This window comes from Arvicanthis niloticus, chromosome 17, assembly GCF_011762505.2.
Source record: "Arvicanthis niloticus isolate mArvNil1 chromosome 17, mArvNil1.pat.X, whole genome shotgun sequence".
NCBI classification, from domain to species: domain Eukaryota; kingdom Metazoa; phylum Chordata; class Mammalia; order Rodentia; family Muridae; genus Arvicanthis; species Arvicanthis niloticus.
In genome coordinates, this window is record NC_047674.1 from 23,645,296 (window position 1) to 23,664,285 (window position 18,990).

Sequence of the window (18,990 nt, forward strand, 5' to 3'; positions counted from 1 at the left end):
TCTAACTCCAGGGGAATTGAAAAGTCATTTGAGGCTTGTGAACAGGTAAATGACATGACTTGGGTTTCGTTTTTAGGAGATCACTTTCTGGAGTCAGGTCAAAAATTGTGGAGTAGCTATTAGAACTGAGAGATGATGGTTTTACCATGAGTGTATTAATGGAACTAGTGTGAAGGGGAGGGGGCGTTGTTCTGCTTTTTCTTTTTGAAGGTGGAGAACAAGATTCGTATTTGGGGTTGAAATAGCCAAAAGGTGATTATAGGATGTTTGCCCTTAGCACCTGGAAGGAAGAAGTAAACATCTGTTCAGTTGGAAGAGATGGCAGGACAAGTGAAATGTGGGGAAAAGATTAGAACTTTTCTTAACCTTGAGAAGTTTGAGATGCTTAGTAGGCAGTCAGTCAGAAACATAGAGTAGGCAGCTGGAACTATCTATCATATAGTGTGCAAGAGACAGGGCCAGGTTGGATATAGGAAATTAATTTGGGAATGACTTCCAGCTATAGAAATAAATGAGATCTCTAGAATGTGAGTTTAAGATTGAAGATGGTATTAAGAACCAGAAGCAAACCAAGTAGGAATCAGTGAAATGGGAAGAAAAAGAAGTGGCCGTAGTTTAGTGCTTGGAAGAAAGGCAAGTTCAATTTTTGTTTACGCGGTAGAATTGGTGAACGCTTTCAAAATACTGCTGTATGGGTCTAGTAAAATGACATCTGAAACTTTGACCATTAGATTTATGAATGTAAAAGTTACTAGTGACTTTGTTCCAGCTAAGAGATGTGAATGTTATATTGAGGATTAAAGAATGGAAAATGGTACTTGGAGACAGTGAATGTAAGGGACAGTTTCAATTACTTCCTATTTAATTATTTTGCTGTAAATAGAAAGAAGTTGTCATAAAAGGATTGTGAAAATATGTTTTGAAGATGCAAACCTAATAATTTGGGATGTTAATAGGAATGATTTAAATAGGGAAAATCAGTAATGATGAGAAAGGTGATTGTGAACAAAGTGATCGATCCTTCAGTGTAGGTGACTTCACATTCTGTGTACATTTCACCTAGAGTTCCTGTTAAAATGCAGATTGATTTTTGTAGGCCTGGGGTGGGGCCTGTGACATCCTGTTTATCTTTGTACTGTTTACTTGTGGGTCCTGGACTGTACTGAGAGTGTAAGAATTAACAGATTATATTAGCATATAACCAAAAATGTTGATGGATATGGTCAGTTTGTACAGTGTCTCCTGGTTATTTGTATTTTTCAGTACCTTGAAAAGAAGAGCTAAGTGACTTATGGATACATAAACCATTGTGATTTTAAAGTAGAACATTTTGATGCACTTAGGAATGGAGGGGGTTATAAAGGACTGAATAAGAATGTTTCTATTAGCTCAAGCAACTTCAGATGTATCCTGTATGTTATTAAGGTAAAACAGTCGTTAATGTCCTTGTAAATCATTGTAAGTTTGTAGTCATAGTCAAAATATGTATGATACGAGCAAATACAGAATTATTTTCAACCTTTTTTCCCTTTTCTCTCTTGGATATTACAGATGACCATGGATGAAAAATATGTAAACAGCATTTGGGACCTTCTGAAAAATGCAATTCAAGAAATCCAGCGTAAGAATAACAGTGGTCTTAGTTTTGAGGAGCTCTATAGAAATGCATATACAATGGTTTTGCATAAACATGGAGAAAAGCTCTACACTGGACTAAGAGAAGTTGTTACTGAACATCTCATAAATAAGGTACCCAATTTACAGGACTGTTGCTAATACAATTTTGACTGTAGAGAATCCTTATACTATTGTATTTTGACCAGGACATTCTTTTCAAGGGTACAGGAAGCCTATATTTAGCATGTCACTGTATTGTAAAACCTTACCGAAAACCTATAATAGGCTAAATCTCAATTTATAATAGTTGAGAAGAGATTAAGTTTGTGGTCTGTTTGAATATATAATTGTAATTAATGAAGCAAACATTTTACAAATTTTTTAGTTGAAATAGACTACTCATTTTAGCCAAGTTTTTGTAGTAAATATAAAATCTTTAAAGATAAATTCAGTGGTTAACATAAAGTATTTTCATTGAACAGACTGCAATTTCAGGTACAAAATATACTTACTACAATGTCTTGCTTTAAGATTGTCAAATACAATATAACATATTACAGATTCATTGATACTTTTTATGATATTAATTTCTTGAAGATTTGGGGGGGAGGTAGAAATGATTTATGAATAGTAAAATGAACTCATTTTTAACCTATACATTTTGCTACATTTTTTGCAAATCAGTCTATTACTATATTTTATTTATTATAATTGTTATTGAACAGTTAGAGAATAAGGTTTACATTTCATTTACCCTAAATTATTTGCTTTCATTTTTCCTACGAATAAGGAAGTTGTCTTATATAATCAAAGAGGTATGAAGAAAACTAGACAATTTAGCATTAGTGCAGTGCCATGTTAGATTTCACTGGTTGTCCTATGTGGCAGTGATGTCCTCTATGGTAAATTTTTTCTGATCCATGATTCAATCTAGGATCACATACCAAGTTCCTCAGACTTGGTCTGTTTGCACATTGGCATTTTTGAAGGTTGTAGGTCAGTTGATTTATAGATTGACCCTCAGATTTTGGCTTGTCTGATTGTTTCCTCATGACTAGTTTCAGGTTGTGCATTTTTGGCAGGAATAATACGTAAGTGATGTTGTGTCCTCAGTGCATCACATCAGGAGGCACATGCTGTCAGTTTATCCCATTATTGGTGATGTTAACTTTGATCACTTGGTGTCCGCCAGATTTCTTCACTGTAAAGGTACCATTTTTCCCTTTGTAATTCCTAAGTAATCTGTTCAGTGATATTTTGATACTGTATGAATGTCCTGTCCTGTAGAAACTTCCATGCGGTGATTTCAGTGTTCATTGATGGTTCTTTGATGAGTCATCGCTGTAGGGTTGCAAGCAGCTTTCTGTTCCTGTCTGTCTTCTAGAATTTCTTTCTCTGGAAGGAGGAGTGAAGAGCTAGGTAGGTTAGTATTTCATGACTTTTAAGAGGATTATGTTCATGGTGCAGTCAAGTTTTTGTTAGATACCTGTGCTTTTCAGTTAACAATACAGTAGGTGCATAGAGGTAGTGTATACTATCCTTTCCTGGGGTTGTTTTTACTTTGATGTGAGAGATGACACACTTTTAGTAATAGTGTGAAACCTTATGCATTAAGTGGCAGATGAGTTGTGTAGGTGATAATAATAGTTTAGGGATTATGTGAAGGAAAAATTAACCTGAGCTCTGTAAGATTTCATGAGAAAGGAAATTTATTTAACCAAGTCTTAATATAAAAGATTAAGGGTTGCGTCCAAGCACTGCGAAGCACTCTAGTATAGCAGTTCATATATGGTTTTCAAAAGAACAACTGGTTATGCTTAGGGAGAAAAGAGGATGTTGACTGTGGAGTATAATAATTATAGGATTATTGAATTATTATATGGCAAAGAACATAGGAAAAGTTTAATAAATTTGAATGTATCACTAAGGAATTTGAATTTAAAAGTGTAAGGATTTAAGAGGTACACATGGGTGACAATATAACAACATTCAGAGATTACTGATATGACGATATAGAATCAGATGGTGTTTATTAGAATCAGAAGAAAACCTTGAAAAATCTGAATAAAAGGAAAGATTAGAAAAGAGTGAGTAGAAATAAGACAGACAAAATTAGTTTGCTTGAAAAATTGTATATCTTGTAGGAGTACTGTGACATCAGACTATAAAGTGATTTGCAGCAGATAAAGAAGTGGGTAAGTTTTGCTTTAGGTTATATTGACAGTTTTTATCATTAGAAAATATCTTTTACGTGTGAGCCATAAGATCTTCAAATATAAGTACGTGTTTGTAGATAGACTTGAAAAGTCAGAACTACATGTGGAGATTTGGTATTTGGTAGTATGTACTGAGGAGTAAGCATTATGTTTCAGAAGATGAAATGACTAGAGTCAAGGGATGAATGTTGAGGAAATTTATAAGTAGTTGTTGGAAATAAGGAAAACTAATATAAGAGGTTAGACTTTAAAAGAAAGAGGAAAAATAGGAAGAGTAGAATATTTTGTTTAAAGCTACCAAAGGTTGGTGGCTTGGGATACTTGAGTTCTTAGATGTGGGATCAAGAATGATGGAGAAATAAATTAAGAAAATTATGTTCATATTTGTCAGAGAATAATGATAGTAGTACTGATTGCAATTTTGTGTTTTGTTTTGTTTTGCATTTACTGTGTGTTAGGCCCAGCCCTAGTTGGTGAGGCTTTCAGGTTAGTTAAATGTAAGAATTGAATAATGCCTTTCGAAACTGAGAGAGGCTACTTGATATAATCATTTTGAAGATTATACTAAAAAATTGGTGAAGGGTTTTAGTAGGAGTTGGTTAGAAGGTGTAATTTGTAGTATTACTATTTTAAACAATGCTTTGTAACTTGGACATGGACTCAGAAAAAACCTATAGTTATGTTTTTATGAAAACTGGCTCAAGGAAAAAGTAAGGAGAGAAGTGGAAGTGTGAAGTCAGTGTTTAAGTGAATGGTTTTTGGAATCTGAAATGTGATTAACTATATAATAGTAAAGTCATAAGAATAATCGTGCCATGAGAAATGTTAAGAGATTTTAGGCTTAATGCAGTCCCATAACTATTGTCTCAGCTTGAGTTGCCATTACAAATATTATAGCCCAGATGGCTTGAATAACAACTATTCACAGCTCTAGATACTACATAGTCCAAGTCCAAGATATTCATAGATTCGTTTTCTAGGGAGGGCTGTTTGTCTGCTTTGCACATAGATTCTTCCTTGCAATATCTTCACATGGCAGAAAGAGAGACTATGAATCATGTACATGAAGGCTTTACCCTCAGTATGTTCTTAAGGATGTGTGTTAAAGTTAATTATCCTAAATTTTAAAGTTAAACATGTAATGTATATACACTAAATTCTGATTTCTTCTTATACACAATCTATAATATATCCCGACCATCTGAAATGTTTTATTTCCCCACATATGTAACAAGCTCTTTCTAATGATGTGTACTGACTCCACACATCTATGTTTCAGATAAATTAGGTTTAAACATCTGCTAGCATCTTTGCTTTCTTTTAGTTTTGTCTTTTCTATTTATATTCATTTTTATTCTTAGGGGAGAAAAAGTAATAGCTACAGGTAGAATGTTACTATATGAACAGGCCACTACCAAGAGAGAACTGTTATTGGATAGGAGAGGTCAGTATACAGTAGCTCAAAATGCTTGTCTTTGGATGTAGGAAGTATCAGCTGCTTCAGTGAATAAGTTTTTTGGCAATGCTAAGTATGATATAATGTACACAAGTGTAGTCTGCATTGGAACCCATATTACCTATATTGCATTGTATTTTCTTGTCTGTAGTTACTTGAACTATCTGCATAACATAATAAGGTAGATAAATACATAGTAGGTAAAGAAATAGGTAGGTAGGCAGGTAAATAGATGGATAGATAGATAAACATTAGTGCCATTGTATAATCAAGACCCATCTTTTCAGACTTGAAAGGAAATTGAATTTTTACATAGAGTCAGGTTGTTTTTATGTTGTTTTTAGTACTTGGACTTTTTTGTGATGAAAATAATGCACTTTGATATATGTTTTTGTTAGGGCAGTGCAGACAATTGAAGTAGGTGAAAAGATGTTGTAGAGAAGATATAGGACTATTATCAATTTGATTATTAATTGTATTATAATGATAATTATTATTACAATTATTAAAGTAGCTGATTATTAATTTAAGAAATGTTTCCAAAATTGAAAAAAGGTGCAAATAATCCAAGTGCTATCTCCAGTCCAGCAGTGGTAGTGCATTCTATCTCTAGAATATTTCCTGCTAGAAACCTGAGACCCAAAGAAATAAAGTGAAATGCTTGAACACAAAACAGAACATGGGATATGAGGTAGGTTTTTGTGCCTTCCAGTAAGAAAAATACTGTATTTTAGTAAGCATAAAAACATCAGTTTCTCACAGATGTTCTCTCCTACTCTTTCCTAAGAAATGACAGTGTAGGTAAAAATATTCCTGATGTTTTCTGTATTTAAGGAGTTTTGCATACTAGTTTGTGAGTTCCTCAGAAGTATCCTTCCAGCTTTGTCAGTACAGAGTCCAGCATACTGTGGATTTCTTAATTGCCAAGCTCTGAGTTGGATGTAAGGAATATATGAACAGAACATATCTTATCTCTACCTATAGAATAAGCATGCTTAATTTTAAAACACAGTAAAAGCATGACAGGAAAACTAATGAGAGCTTCTGCACGGATCCATTAGGATTATTTGAAGAAGTGGTGGTATTTAAATTGGGACTTGAAGATGAGCAGGCCCAAGGCATGGTTGAAGAATACCAGGCAAAGAGAATGCCTATATATGGTGTTGGGGTTTTTTTTGTTGTTGTTTGTTTGTTTGTTTGTTTGTAAAGAGCCAGATAGTATTTTTACTTTTCTGTGCCTGTCTCTGTCACACTTCTTAACTTTTCTCCTGAGGCACAGAGAGCAGCAGTATGCCATATGTAAGCGAATGCTTATGATGGGATTCCAGTGAACTTGATTTTAAATAGCAGGACATCCTTTACCAATTCCTAGAGTCTTCACTCTTATGAAATCTGCTCTGAAATTTTTGTGTAAGAGTTGGTAGGTGCTGGGAACTGGACAAGATGAACTTGAAGAGAGAGTCAGAAACCATCATGCCAGACCTTGAAGCTGTTGCAGAATGTCTTGATTCTTAACTCTATGTATGTTAGAAAGCAAATAGTGGTTAAGCAAAATGGTGGCATGGTGTTATATTGGTTATTAAAATCCTACTTGTGCCATTGCTTTGAGAATTATGAGGGCTTAAGAATTGAAGTGAAGAAGACTAGGAAGAAGTAATCCAGAAGCTGATGATTTATACCAGTGAAAGTAATAATATACACCCATATAGTAAGAGCTAAGGAGCACAGAAGTTTTCAGATACATGGAATCTTACATGTATAATGTTACCTGCTGATGGTTGATGTGTAAGGAATTTAGAAATGTTGAAAGGCAGCTTTGCTTTGTGTTTAAAAATAGTGACCTTTTTTTTTTTTTTTCGTCAGTTGTAGATATGGTAAGGATGATTCTGCTTCCTTAGATGCTTCCTGTTTGGGATGCTAAATGTAACTGACAAGTCTCTAGGGTTGTCCTGTAGTAAGGAAATTATTCTTCTGCCTTCTGCTGAGCATTTACTTAGTAAGTAACTTAGATGTAGCTGCAGTGGGGAAAGTACTAAGTAGAAATGAGAATGGCACTTACAAGGTTAATAGGATAATTCTGCTTCTAGTGATCTTGAAAAAATTAAAAAATTATTAGACTTTTCTGGATTTTATTGATTTCTAAAATGAAGCTAAGGTTAGGATTTATACTTTCTTAATCTTAACTATTAAGTTAAATAAGGAGTGTGTGATAAATTTTTGCTTGTTACTTTGACTTGTTTCAGTGGCTTTTTAAAAAAATTACCCTTTTAATATGTATGTATGTATGTATGTATGTATGTATGTATGTATGTATGTATGTATTTAGACAGAATTTGAGTATATAACCTTGGCTGGCTTAGAATTCAATGTGTAGAACAGACTGGCCTTAAACCCACAAGCTACCCACTTGCTTCTTGCCCATTTCTGCCTTTGCTTCTGCTTCCTGGCTGCTGGGATTAAAGGCATACGTCATCATGTCAGGCTGTTTCTTTGTTTTGAGATAGAATATCCCTGTATAACCCAGGTTTACCTCAGACTGGCTATCATAAGGTTCCTGAGTTAGGATGATGGGCATGAGCCCGCATTTGGTACATTTAGGTTATTAAGACTTGGAAACGTTTTCTGATGCTTACTACTCATAATCTGTGTGTAGAGTAGAATCTTTTTCATTCAAGAAGAAACTAGTTTTGATGTGATTTTATTATTGTCACAGTCTTTGTGTACATTACAGGTTTTAGATTGACATACTTGGATCTGTGGGTTGTAATTCTGACCGTCTAAATATTTTAGTTTACAGAAGGAGAAATTGGAACTGCGAAGGGGTCAGAGTTTAAAATTTTAGATGACTTTCCTTTTTGAATTGATTTGCAAATGCAAACAAAGTCTTAACTTGTAGAACAAATAACTTGCTTTCTTTCTCTTTTTTTTCTTTCTTTTTTGGTTACCCTCTTTGGTAAAAATTGTATCTGTAAACCAATTTCTCAGAGTCTCGATTTTTTTTTTTCTTGTATATTTTAGAAGAGAAGTAATATATTAAATGTTGTATCTATAGATAGATGATTTAGGGAATGTTTATGTGAGGGTACTAGTTGTAGAAATGAAGTTGACCGTGTTTTTTTTTAATAGCCACAAATTCCTAAGAGGCCGTTTATGTTATGTGATTGGGCTTACACCTCTACCTACTCAGATTACTATTAAATAATGTCTGCCTGGAGTCAAACTCAAAGTCACTTTGGAATCAGGTACCTTTACCCATTGAGCTATTGTACAGGCACCATGTATTCTTTTTAACCAAAACTAAAACAAACAAAACCAAAAAAAACCCACTTCCTTTTTCTTCATGGTACTGTAATGTACTTAGAAATAATGATTCTCTGATGCGGATTAACACAAGTTTAAACATATTTACAGTACTGGGAACTGAAGCTATAGTCTCATACATGCTAGCAGATGCTCTACCATTGAGTTGTATTCCAGCATTGAAAGGATATTTGAAAATAAGAATGTTTTCTAGAGGGCTAGAGACATAGCTCAGTGTTAAGAGCACTGGCTGCTCCCCTTCTTCCTATTCTTCCTCGTCCTCTTTCTCCTCCTTCTCCTCCCCCCTTGTTCTTCTTACCTTTATTTATTTATTTATTTAGTTAGTTAGTTAGTTAGTTATTCATTCATTCATTCATTCATTCATTCACTTTACATCCTGATTGCAGCTCCTCCTCCTCCAAGTCCTACCCTCACAAACCCCTCCCCCCATTACCCCATCTCCTTATCCTCAGAGAAGGGGAACACCCCGCCTCCCCAACCATCCCACCCTGGGACATCAAGTTGCAGTATGACTAGTTATCCTCTCCTGCTGAGGCTCCACAAGGCAGTCTAGCTAGGGAAAGGAGATCCAGTGGCATTCAATAGAGTCAGAGACAGCCCTCTCCCTTGCCACTTCAATTGTTAGGGCACTCACAATGAAGACCAAGGTGTGCATGTGTTACAAATATGTAGGAGACCTAGTTCTAGCCTTTGCATGCTCTTTAGTTGGTCCTGTCTCTGTGAATCCCCATGGGCCAAGGTTAGTTGACTCTGTAGGTCTTCTTGTGGTGCCCCTGACACCTTCTCTGGCTTGCTTGCTTCTATCCCCAACTTGTCCACAAGACTCCTATAGCTCTGCCTGATGTTTGGCTGTGGGTCTCTGCACCTAACTCCATCTGCTGCTGGATGAAGCTTCTCAGGGACAGTTATGTTAGGCTCCTATCTGTAAGCATAGAGAGTATCATTAATTAATAGTGTCAGGCGTTGCCTCTCTCCTGTGGGAGTCTCAAGTTGGGCCAGTCCTTGGTTGGCCTTTCTTTCAATCTCTGATCCATATTTATCCTTGTGCATCTTGTAGGCAGGACAAGTTTTGGGTCAAAGGTTTTGTAGGTGAGTTGATGTCCCTTCCTCCACAGGAAGTCCTGCCTGTCTACAGGAGGTGGCAGTCATTTCAGTCTCCATATCCCTAGCTGCTTAGGAGTCTGAGTTAGGGTAACTCCAGTAGACTCATAGGAGCCTCCCCTATTCCAGGTCTCCAACCAGTCCCAGAGAAGCCCCACCACACACCCCCCCACTGATTTTTGTTCTCTCTCCCAGTCCCAATCCCCCCCACACCCCCAAACTGTTCTGCACACTTGATACTTATCCCCGTTCCTCTCCTCGTGCCCTCTCCCACCCAGTTCCTTTCTTCCCTCCCCTCCACCTCTAATATCTGTTTTATCTTTTTATTTCACTCTTCTGGGTGTGATTCAAGCATCCTCCCTTGAGCCCCTCCTGTTTCTTCTTTGGGTCTGAGGATTATAACATGGTTATCATGTACTTTCTGGCTAATATCCTCTTATAAGTGAGTACATATCATGCGTGTCTTTCTTGGTCTGGGTTACCTCACTCAGGATGATATTTTCTAGTTTCATCCATTTGCCTGCAAATTTCATGATGTCCTTCTTTTCAGTAACCAAGTACTATATCACTGTGTAAATAAATGTACCACTTTTTCTTTATCCACTCTTCAGTTGAGGGACATCTCGGTTTTTCCCAGTTTCTGGCTATTATGAATAAAGCTGATATGGACATAGTTGAGCAAGTGTCCTTGTGGTATGGAGCATCTTAGGAGAATATGCTCAGGATTGGCATAGCTAGGTCTTGGGGTAGAACTATAACCAGTTTCCTGAGAAAGCACCAAATTGATTGCACTACAGTCAGCAGTGGAGGAGTGTTCCCCTTGCTCCACATCCTCTCCAGCATCTACTGTCACTCGATCTTTGGATCATACTCATTCAGAGAGATGTAAGATGGAATCTCAGAGTCATTTTTTTATTTGCATTTATTTCCCTGATGACTAAGGACTTTGGATATTAAAGTACCTCTTGGCCATTACAGATTCTTCCGTCGAATTATTTTTAGCTCTGTACCCCATTTTTAAGTTGGGTTATTTGGCTTGTTGCTGTTTAATTTCAGTTTTGTGAGGTCCCATTTATTAATTGTTGATCTTAGTGCCTGACCTATGGGTGTTCTGTTCAGGAAGTTATCTCCTGTACCAATACATTAAAGGCTATTTCCCACTTTCTCTTCTATTTAGTATACCCGGTTTTATGTTGAGGTCTTTGATCTACTTGGACTTGAGTTTTGTGCAGGGTGATCAATATGGATCTATTTGGATTCTTCTCCATGTAGACATCCAGTTAGACCAGCACTATTTGTTGAAGGTGCTTTCTTTTTATCATTGTATGGTTTTAACTTCTTTGTTAAAAATCCAGTGTCCATAGCTGTGTGGCTTTATTTCTGGGTCTTTGTACAGGATTGTTTTAGCTATCATAAGTTTTTGGTTTTCTATGTGAAGTTGAGAATTGCTCTTTCGGGGGTCTGTAAAGAATTGCATTAGAATTTTGATGAGGATTACATTGAATCTGTAGATTGCTTTTGTTGCAATGGCCATTTTTTTTTTTTTTACTATGTTAATCCTACCTATCTTCATAAGCATGGAAGATCTTTCCATCTGATAGCTTCCTTAATTTCTTTCTTCAGATACTTAAAATTCTTGTCATACAGGGCTTTCACTTCCTTGGTTATAGACAAACCAAGATATTTTATATTATTTGTGGTTATTGTGAAGGGCTAATTTCTTTCTCAGCCCATTTATCATTTGTATGGAGGGCTACTGATTATTTTTTTAGTAAATGTGTACCCAGCCACTTTGCTGAAAGTGTTTATGAGTTGTAGGATTTTCTGGTAGAATTTTGGGGGTCACTTAATTTATACTATCATATCTTCTGCCGATAGCAATACATTGGCTTCTTCCTTTCCAATTTGTATTCTATTGATCTTCTTTAGTTTTCTTACTGCTCTGGCTAAAACTTCAGGTGTATAGACAGAGTGGTGGTTCTTCTAAGGGACCTACCTCATTTGATTCCCAGCACCTATATGATGGCTCACAACTGCAGCTTCAGTCCCATAGCATCTGACACTTTGTTCTGGCTTCTACATGCACTGTGATGCGAAAACATATGCAGGCAAAACAACTATGCGCACAAAATTTGGAAAGTTGGAATGCATGCTTCTTAGGCTAGACAAGAAGGCTTTTCTAGGAAAGGCACTTATGCCAGGCTGACAACCTGAATTCAGTCCCTAGGATCCACATGGTGAAAGGAGAGCTGGTTCTGGCAAGGTGTTCTTTGACCTTCCCGTGCACACAAAATAATTTTTTCTCTTTTTCCTAATGTGCATATTTTTAATGTATGAAATTATGAAAATATACAACCCCCAAACTTTCTGTAAGTTTACTTTTGAGCCTAAAATTAATCCTCCTATTACTCTACTACAGAGATTATAAAGTAATTTAATGCACCCTATATTCCACTATAGTGTTGTTACAGCACCTTGCTTTGCCTGATGGAAGCTGTCATTAAGTCTGTCAGTACAAGAAAGGGTTTTTGTATATTCCTTTGAATGGTAGCTGTTATCTGCAATTATGACTTAATTTCTTTGTAAGCTTTTAGGCATTTAAAAGAAAGACTGGTGGTAGAATATTTGATTTGAAATTCAGAGTTTGTGTGATCTTTATGATTTTTTTAATTTATTTATTTATTTTTGGTTTTTCGAGACAGAGCTTCTCTGTGTAGTCCTGGCTATCCTGGAACTCACTCTGTAGACCAGGCTGGACTCGAACTCAGAAATCCGCCTGCCTCTGCTTCCCAAGTGCTGGGATTAAAGGCATGTGCCACCACCGCCCAGCTCTTTGTGAATTCTTAAAGCTATATTACTGACTAGTAAGATTACTTCTAGAAAAATGGGGCATCAGAAAAAATTTTCTAGAGAATATAGTGGTGCTTTGTTAAAGTAATTGGGGTGATATTTTTAATTCCTACCTTTATTCTTAACAGTTAATGAAAAGTAATTAGAATGATATAGTCAATCTAGCCAGTAATTAATGAATTTTATGACAGACATTATGGATTTTTGGGAAGTTGAAAAAGCTACACAATATAAATTTTATTTTCTTAGCCTTGATGTTTGGTTTGAGATACATCTAAAGAATGTATGTGAATAATGGCAACATCTATTTATGAAATTCATGTTGAAGATAGAAGTAATTGGAATTTTGGTATTGTGCATTAACTAATGCTACTATTTCTGTTTTGGGGGAAGGATAGCCACACCTGTAGTCTTAAGTGCTGACACTGTTCATAATGTATGAATATGATATATAACTGTATGTTGTTTAATAGCATTTCTTTGAAAAATGTGTAAAGTAACAAGGACCCTACCTAACCACACACAGTTAATACAAGAATCTCATTTAAGTAGAAACAGATGGGGTTTCTTTTTTGGTTTTTTTGTTTTTTTTTTTTTTTGTAGGTCATGTAAATGTTAGCTGTCAAATTTATTACACTAATTACAAAATTACAAATTTATTACACTGTCCTCAAATGAAATGACAACATGCATTAGTTATTTAGCAGACATCTAGTGACTTATTTCAAAATCCTAGAAAATCCCTTTAAACACAAAAATAGTAAAAATCATATCTGATTAGTAAGACACCTCAGGCATGATAGGAAATCACAGGTGTAATTATTAATCACAGTCATACTTTATGTAAGAAATAGGCTGCAGATGAGACCAAGTAAGTGAGTTGGTCAGAGACCCTGCATAGAGTTGTCTGAAAATGATGATTTTGGTTATTTTGGTTACTTAGTTACAATTAAAATACCACAGATTTCTAGGACAGTATGCCCAGAGTTATGCCTTTGTTGTACTTTTTAATGTTCTTGGCATAATTAGCATGTATTTCACATAATTCACGCCCCATTTTAGTTACATGTTTATGTATTCCAGTGAATGAAATAGAGATTTGTCTGTTTTTGGACTAAATATTGCCTTGCATTTTGAGTATTAAAGGAAGTCCTCAATTTTTACTTCTATTTTGTTACTAATTATATGGCTTTGTTACTGTTATTTTGTTTTAGGTGATGATTTCTGTTTTATCTAGGCATTTGATTAAAATTGGTTCTTTGAGATTTTTAACCTTGGGCATTAAAATTTAAAAGGTGAGAATTTTATTAATGGGTAAAATTGTGTATTGGAGAGTGGAATATTCTGGCAGATTGTCTCGTAGTGGTCTAGCATCAGCTTTCTTGTCCATCTACAGGAACTCTTAGATATAGAGACTTCTGTCCCCTGTCTTGTCAGGTCTCATTCTTCTCTGTGCCAGGAGCTTCATTGACTTAAGAATATATTTATTGTAGCTTGAACTTTGTGGGCGAACAGGTTTTATTACTGAAAAATAAAAGATTTCCTTTTGATTCAATAATTCTACTTTAATTTTAGCTAAAGTTGAAATATTTTAAAATGTAAGGAAAAAGCTGTATTCACAGAAGTAAATAGTATGCAAACCTACTTTGTTACACTATTAGTTTAATATGTTGAAGTTATCTAATAATTCCAGCATTTTTTGACATTTAAGTTTTTTTAACAATGCTTGTTGAATTACAGTTTTTGACAAGGACCAACTTGAGAATTTTATTGCCAATTTTTTAATGAATATGTACAAATTGGCTTTTATTTTCATATATAGTTCTTCATGAGTTTTAACAGTTTGATGCAATCACCACTACCTTCACTGTGGAACAGTTTTTTACCCGGCAAGACTATGAAAACTCCCTTCATAGCTATGCGGTCCTTGTCTTCTCTATAACTACTGGTCAGTTCTCTTGTCACTATAATCTTGTATTTTGAAGGATGGTTTGTAACTGGTGTCAAAGTTTACTACCTTAAGTGAGCAGCTTCTTTGAGCGTAATTATTTCTACCAATTCAGTTGGTTCCTTTTTGTTAATGATCAGCTCATACTCTGTTGTCTGAGAGCTTTACCATTTGTTCATACAGTTACCTGTGTTTAATGAAAGATGATTCTTGTATACAGCTTTTTGAGATTGTGAATATGTGTGCAAACTTTGAATAAATTTTGATTCCTCTGGGATAAATATTTAGAAGTGAGATTGCTGGGGCATATGATAAGTATGTATGTATTTAGCTTCATAAAAATGCCTAGCTCCGTATTTGGCTAACTTGCTCCCATTTGCTCCATATCTTTGTCAGAACTTGATACTGTCAGCTTACTTTAGAGTTCTAGCATGGTTAATAGTTTCTCCTTGAAAACTTACCTTCTGCTTTTCCTCTTTTTTTTTTTTTAAATATAGTTTATTAGTAGTAGTAGTAAGTGCACTGTAGCTGTCTTCAGACACACCAGAAGAAGGCATCAGATCTTATTACAGATGGTTGTGAGCCACCATGTGGTTGCTGGGATTTGAACTCATGACCTCTGGAAAAGCAGTCAGTGTTCTTAACCGCTGAGCCATCTCACCAGCCCTGCTTTTCCTCTTTTATGAAGTATCTGTTCAAGATGTGTCCATTGTTAAAATTGAGTTTTTTGTCTTTATTGATTTTTTTTTTTTATTTATTTTGGTTTTTTTTTTTTTTTTTTTTTTTTTTCCTTGAGGTCTGGCTTTACTTTTCTCATTTTAACAGCATCTGTAGAATTTTAAGTTTTCTGATGGAGTCTGGTTTATATCTTTCTTTTTTTTTTTTTTAAGTCATGCTCTACAAGTCAGTATGACAGTTAAAATTCTCACATGATATAATATAACCCCTTTTCATGATGCCTTGCAAATACAACCAGTGTTATTATCAGGAGCCAGAATTGTGTAAATGCTGTTACAGTAATATAATAACAGTGATGTTGAAGTACAAAAACTAGCAAGGCTGGCCTGCTTCTTTAAGCCAGTGGTCTTCTGCACCTGGGCCTTCTCAGAGGTGCCTAGGTAGCGCTTTACTTTTGTGTATTGTCTGCCTTTGCATTTAGGATGGCCCCAGAATTTGTTTAAATATCATTTGTTTTCCACAGAAATATTAGATTTTTAGCAAAATTGAATGGAAGGTACAGCCATTTCTCATGTACTGGCTCTCACTGCATCCGCCTCAACCAGCATTCCTTATAGAGTGGTACATATTTTTTTGTTATCTAAATACTGTTGCCTCATTATCACCCAGATCCCATAGCTAACATAAGCCTTAGTCAAGGTGATTCTGGGGATTTAAAGGTATAGATTTGGGGATGTATGTAACCATTACAGTCTGCTGAGTTCTTTGACTCCCCCCCCCCAGTCTTTCTGTACTGACAACCCATTATTTTATTGATTTCTTGGTTTTGCTTATCATGTAATTGTAGTCACACAGCATTGTAGCCTGCTCAGATTGACTCTTTGCTTGACTGATGCATTTAAGTCTCTTCACATCCTGGTCCTGTATTTCCTTTTAGTGCTTAGTAGTATTTCACTGTTTGCATGTGCCATGTCTGTTGATTTGTGTATTGAAGGGAACAAGACTTTCTGTTGCTTTGTTCTCAATGAAAACTGCTTACTTGGATTCCTGTCAGCAGTGAATAAGGCTTCCTGTTACATTATTTGTTAACACTAGGTTTTGACTGTTTTACTTTAGCCATCGAATAGTCATGTGTGATCACTGCCATATTATCCCTAGAGGCATGGTGTTGAATATTTTTTTAAACAGTTATTTGCTGTCAGATGATCTTTAGTTAGGTACCTTTTATTGCCCATTTTAAAAATAGGGTTATTTGGTATTTTGTTAAATTTGAAAAGTTCCTTGTATGCTTTGAATTATAATCTTTTATCAGATAGGTCTTTGTAGCCAGCGCTGGTCTTCTCATTCTCTTGACTGTAATCTATTTTTCAAAAGTTTTTAAATGGTTTTAATTTTCTGTAGACTGATCCACTATATTGTGAGACTCCTATTCTTTTGCAAGGCCAGGTACCACACATAGCCATTAGTTCTCCACTGCTTGTTTTCCTTCTCATCACAGTTGATCCCATTTTACTCTTAACTTCTGACGTGGTTACTTCTTCGTGTTTCTTCTTGTGTTGCTCTTCAAATGTCAACTCTTCACCTGGATGAATTTAATGTAAGTTTTGTTTCAGTATTTGGTGTATAGCAGTTCCTTTATTTTAGTACTGCCTCTCTCTACAGCAGGTTCTGGTCATTTGCCTTGCTGGTGGAAAAAAGTAATGGTGATATTAATAGATTAACAACAGTGTTCCTACACAGGTACATGTTGCTCTGCTATTCCAAATTTTTGTGTTAATTTTGAAAACAAGTCACTAACTTAGTGTACATTTTAGTTTCTGTGTCAACTCACCTTCCTTTTAAAAGGTGTTAATTTTTATTAAAGTTGAATTTTATTTTATTTTTACTTTTAATTGTGTTTGAATAAATATCTTCACTTTTAATACTTAACAGCAGAAAAAATCTGTAGGAAATTGTTAAAAGAATTTTCTTAAGGTATAGTGTGGAATAAGTATGAATAGAATAGCAGCTGTGTTTAAGATATTTCATTTTTTGTTTTTTGTTTTTTTATATGTTCCCAGTTATTTTAAAAAAAAAATCATTGGGCTGGGGAGAAAGGTCAGGAGGTAAGAACACTTGCTACTCCTGCAGAAAACTTAGGTTTGTATCCCAGCAGGTCTTTAACCAATAAAACAATCATAAAACAGCTTTTAGTCAGATATTTTCTACCTAGTAAAAGCTCACTATAACTAATTGTCAGTCTCATTCTTTGAAAAATGATGTAAATAGCATAGTCATTTGATGCCTGTGCTGGTTGATGTCTTTTTAATTTTGCCCAGAGGCTGGTTGTCATAGTTACTTTTCTGTTACTGTAATAAAACACCATGACTAAAGCAACATATGAAGTGAAGAGTTATTTAGGGCTTACAGTTCCAGGGGTTCAGGATTCATAATGACGGGACAGCATGGGAACAGACATGACAGCAGTCACAGAGGCCGGAATAACTGGGGCTCATATCTCAAACCCCAAACAGGAAGCTTTGAAAGAGCTCACTAGAAACAGCACGTGACTTTTGAATCCTCAAAATGGGTTCCAACAACATACTCCCTCCAGCAGGGACACACTTCCTAATCTTACAGCCATCAACAAGTGACTAAGTATTCTAATGTCCAAGAATTATGAAGGACATTGCAATCAAACTACTATACTCATAAAAATTGTAAACATATTACATGAAATATTTGCTGATATATTCTCAAGTGTATAAATCAGTACATTTTAGAGAACATATTTCATAATACTAACTTTTTATTAGATTGGTCAGTTTTTCATTCATTGAACAAATATCTCAGGTACATTTAAGAATAATTTCCTGATTTGAAATGTATCCCCAGTTAGGTGGTGGCTCATGCCTTTAACCCCAGCACTCAGGAGGCAGAAGCAAGTTGAATCTCTGAGTTTGATGTCAGGCTGGTCTGCAAAGCTAGTTCCAGGAAAGCCAGGGCTATACAAAGAAATTCTGTCTCAAATAAACAAAAATAAGAGAAAGAAAAGTAAGAAGTAAATGTGTTTCCAATATAGTTTATAATAAACTCAAAATAGTTGGCTAGATGTTTTGGTATTTGGAATACTTGATTTTCATATGTAGATTATCTAAGGTTTTTGGTTTGGTGTAGGGGTTTACTATGTAATCCAAAGCTATCTTTGGAACTCGGGATCATCTGTGTCCTCCCAGTGCTTGGGCCTTAGTGGTCCCGTGAAGTATAAAAAGCTTGATGAAGAATGTTTCATGATGCTGCTTTTTTTTGTGTGTATATGTATGTGTTCACTGCTTTGCATCTTACAAGCTCTAGACTTAATATCATATAAGTCATATATTTACTCAAAACATAATTTTACAAATTTGTCCCTGTCGTGGGAAAGTATGTCATTATTATAGCCCTATCAACCAACATTTTTTTTTCTCTTTTTATAATAATCAGTGTACTTGTGGAGCAAAACTAGGGGCAATACTTTAAAATTAAGGTGTTTAATCTTAAAACAAAAACTAAAGTATGCCAATTTCTGGGTTTATGATAGAGGCTAGTAGTTCTTATAGTGTACATTGGGTAGGTTATATGTATGATCCCATTATTAAAATCTAATAGCTACCTTTCTCCAGCATATAAGGAAAAAAATGGGATAGCACTTCCTGTCAAGTCTGATGATCTAAGTTCAATCCCCAGAGCTTAATGGGATATAGAGAACCAACTTTTGCAGGTTATTTTGTGACCTCCACATGGACAGAGTATCACCCACACTCCCATACACCTATGCATGCACA

General features: G+C 35.4%; 1 protein-coding gene across 4 annotated transcripts in view; it reads left to right on the forward strand.

Annotated features, from left to right (window-relative positions):
* Cul3 (cullin 3) overlaps window positions 1-18,990 on the forward strand; it is a 77,713-nt gene that overhangs the window by 16,527 nt on the left and 42,196 nt on the right. The window contains exons 1-2 of one of the 4 annotated variants that reach the window (XM_076914940.1): window positions 1,610-1,749; window positions 2,676-2,826. In XM_076914940.1, coding sequence (XP_076771055.1) covers window positions 2,716-2,826 — 111 coding nt within the window. In that variant the 5' untranslated portion in view covers window positions 1,610-1,749; window positions 2,676-2,715. Of the gene's footprint in view, window positions 1-1,551; window positions 1,750-2,675; window positions 2,827-18,990 lie in introns of those variants that run through there. The other 3 variants (XM_034521267.2, XM_034521266.2, XM_034521268.3) reach the window with 3 other exon arrangements.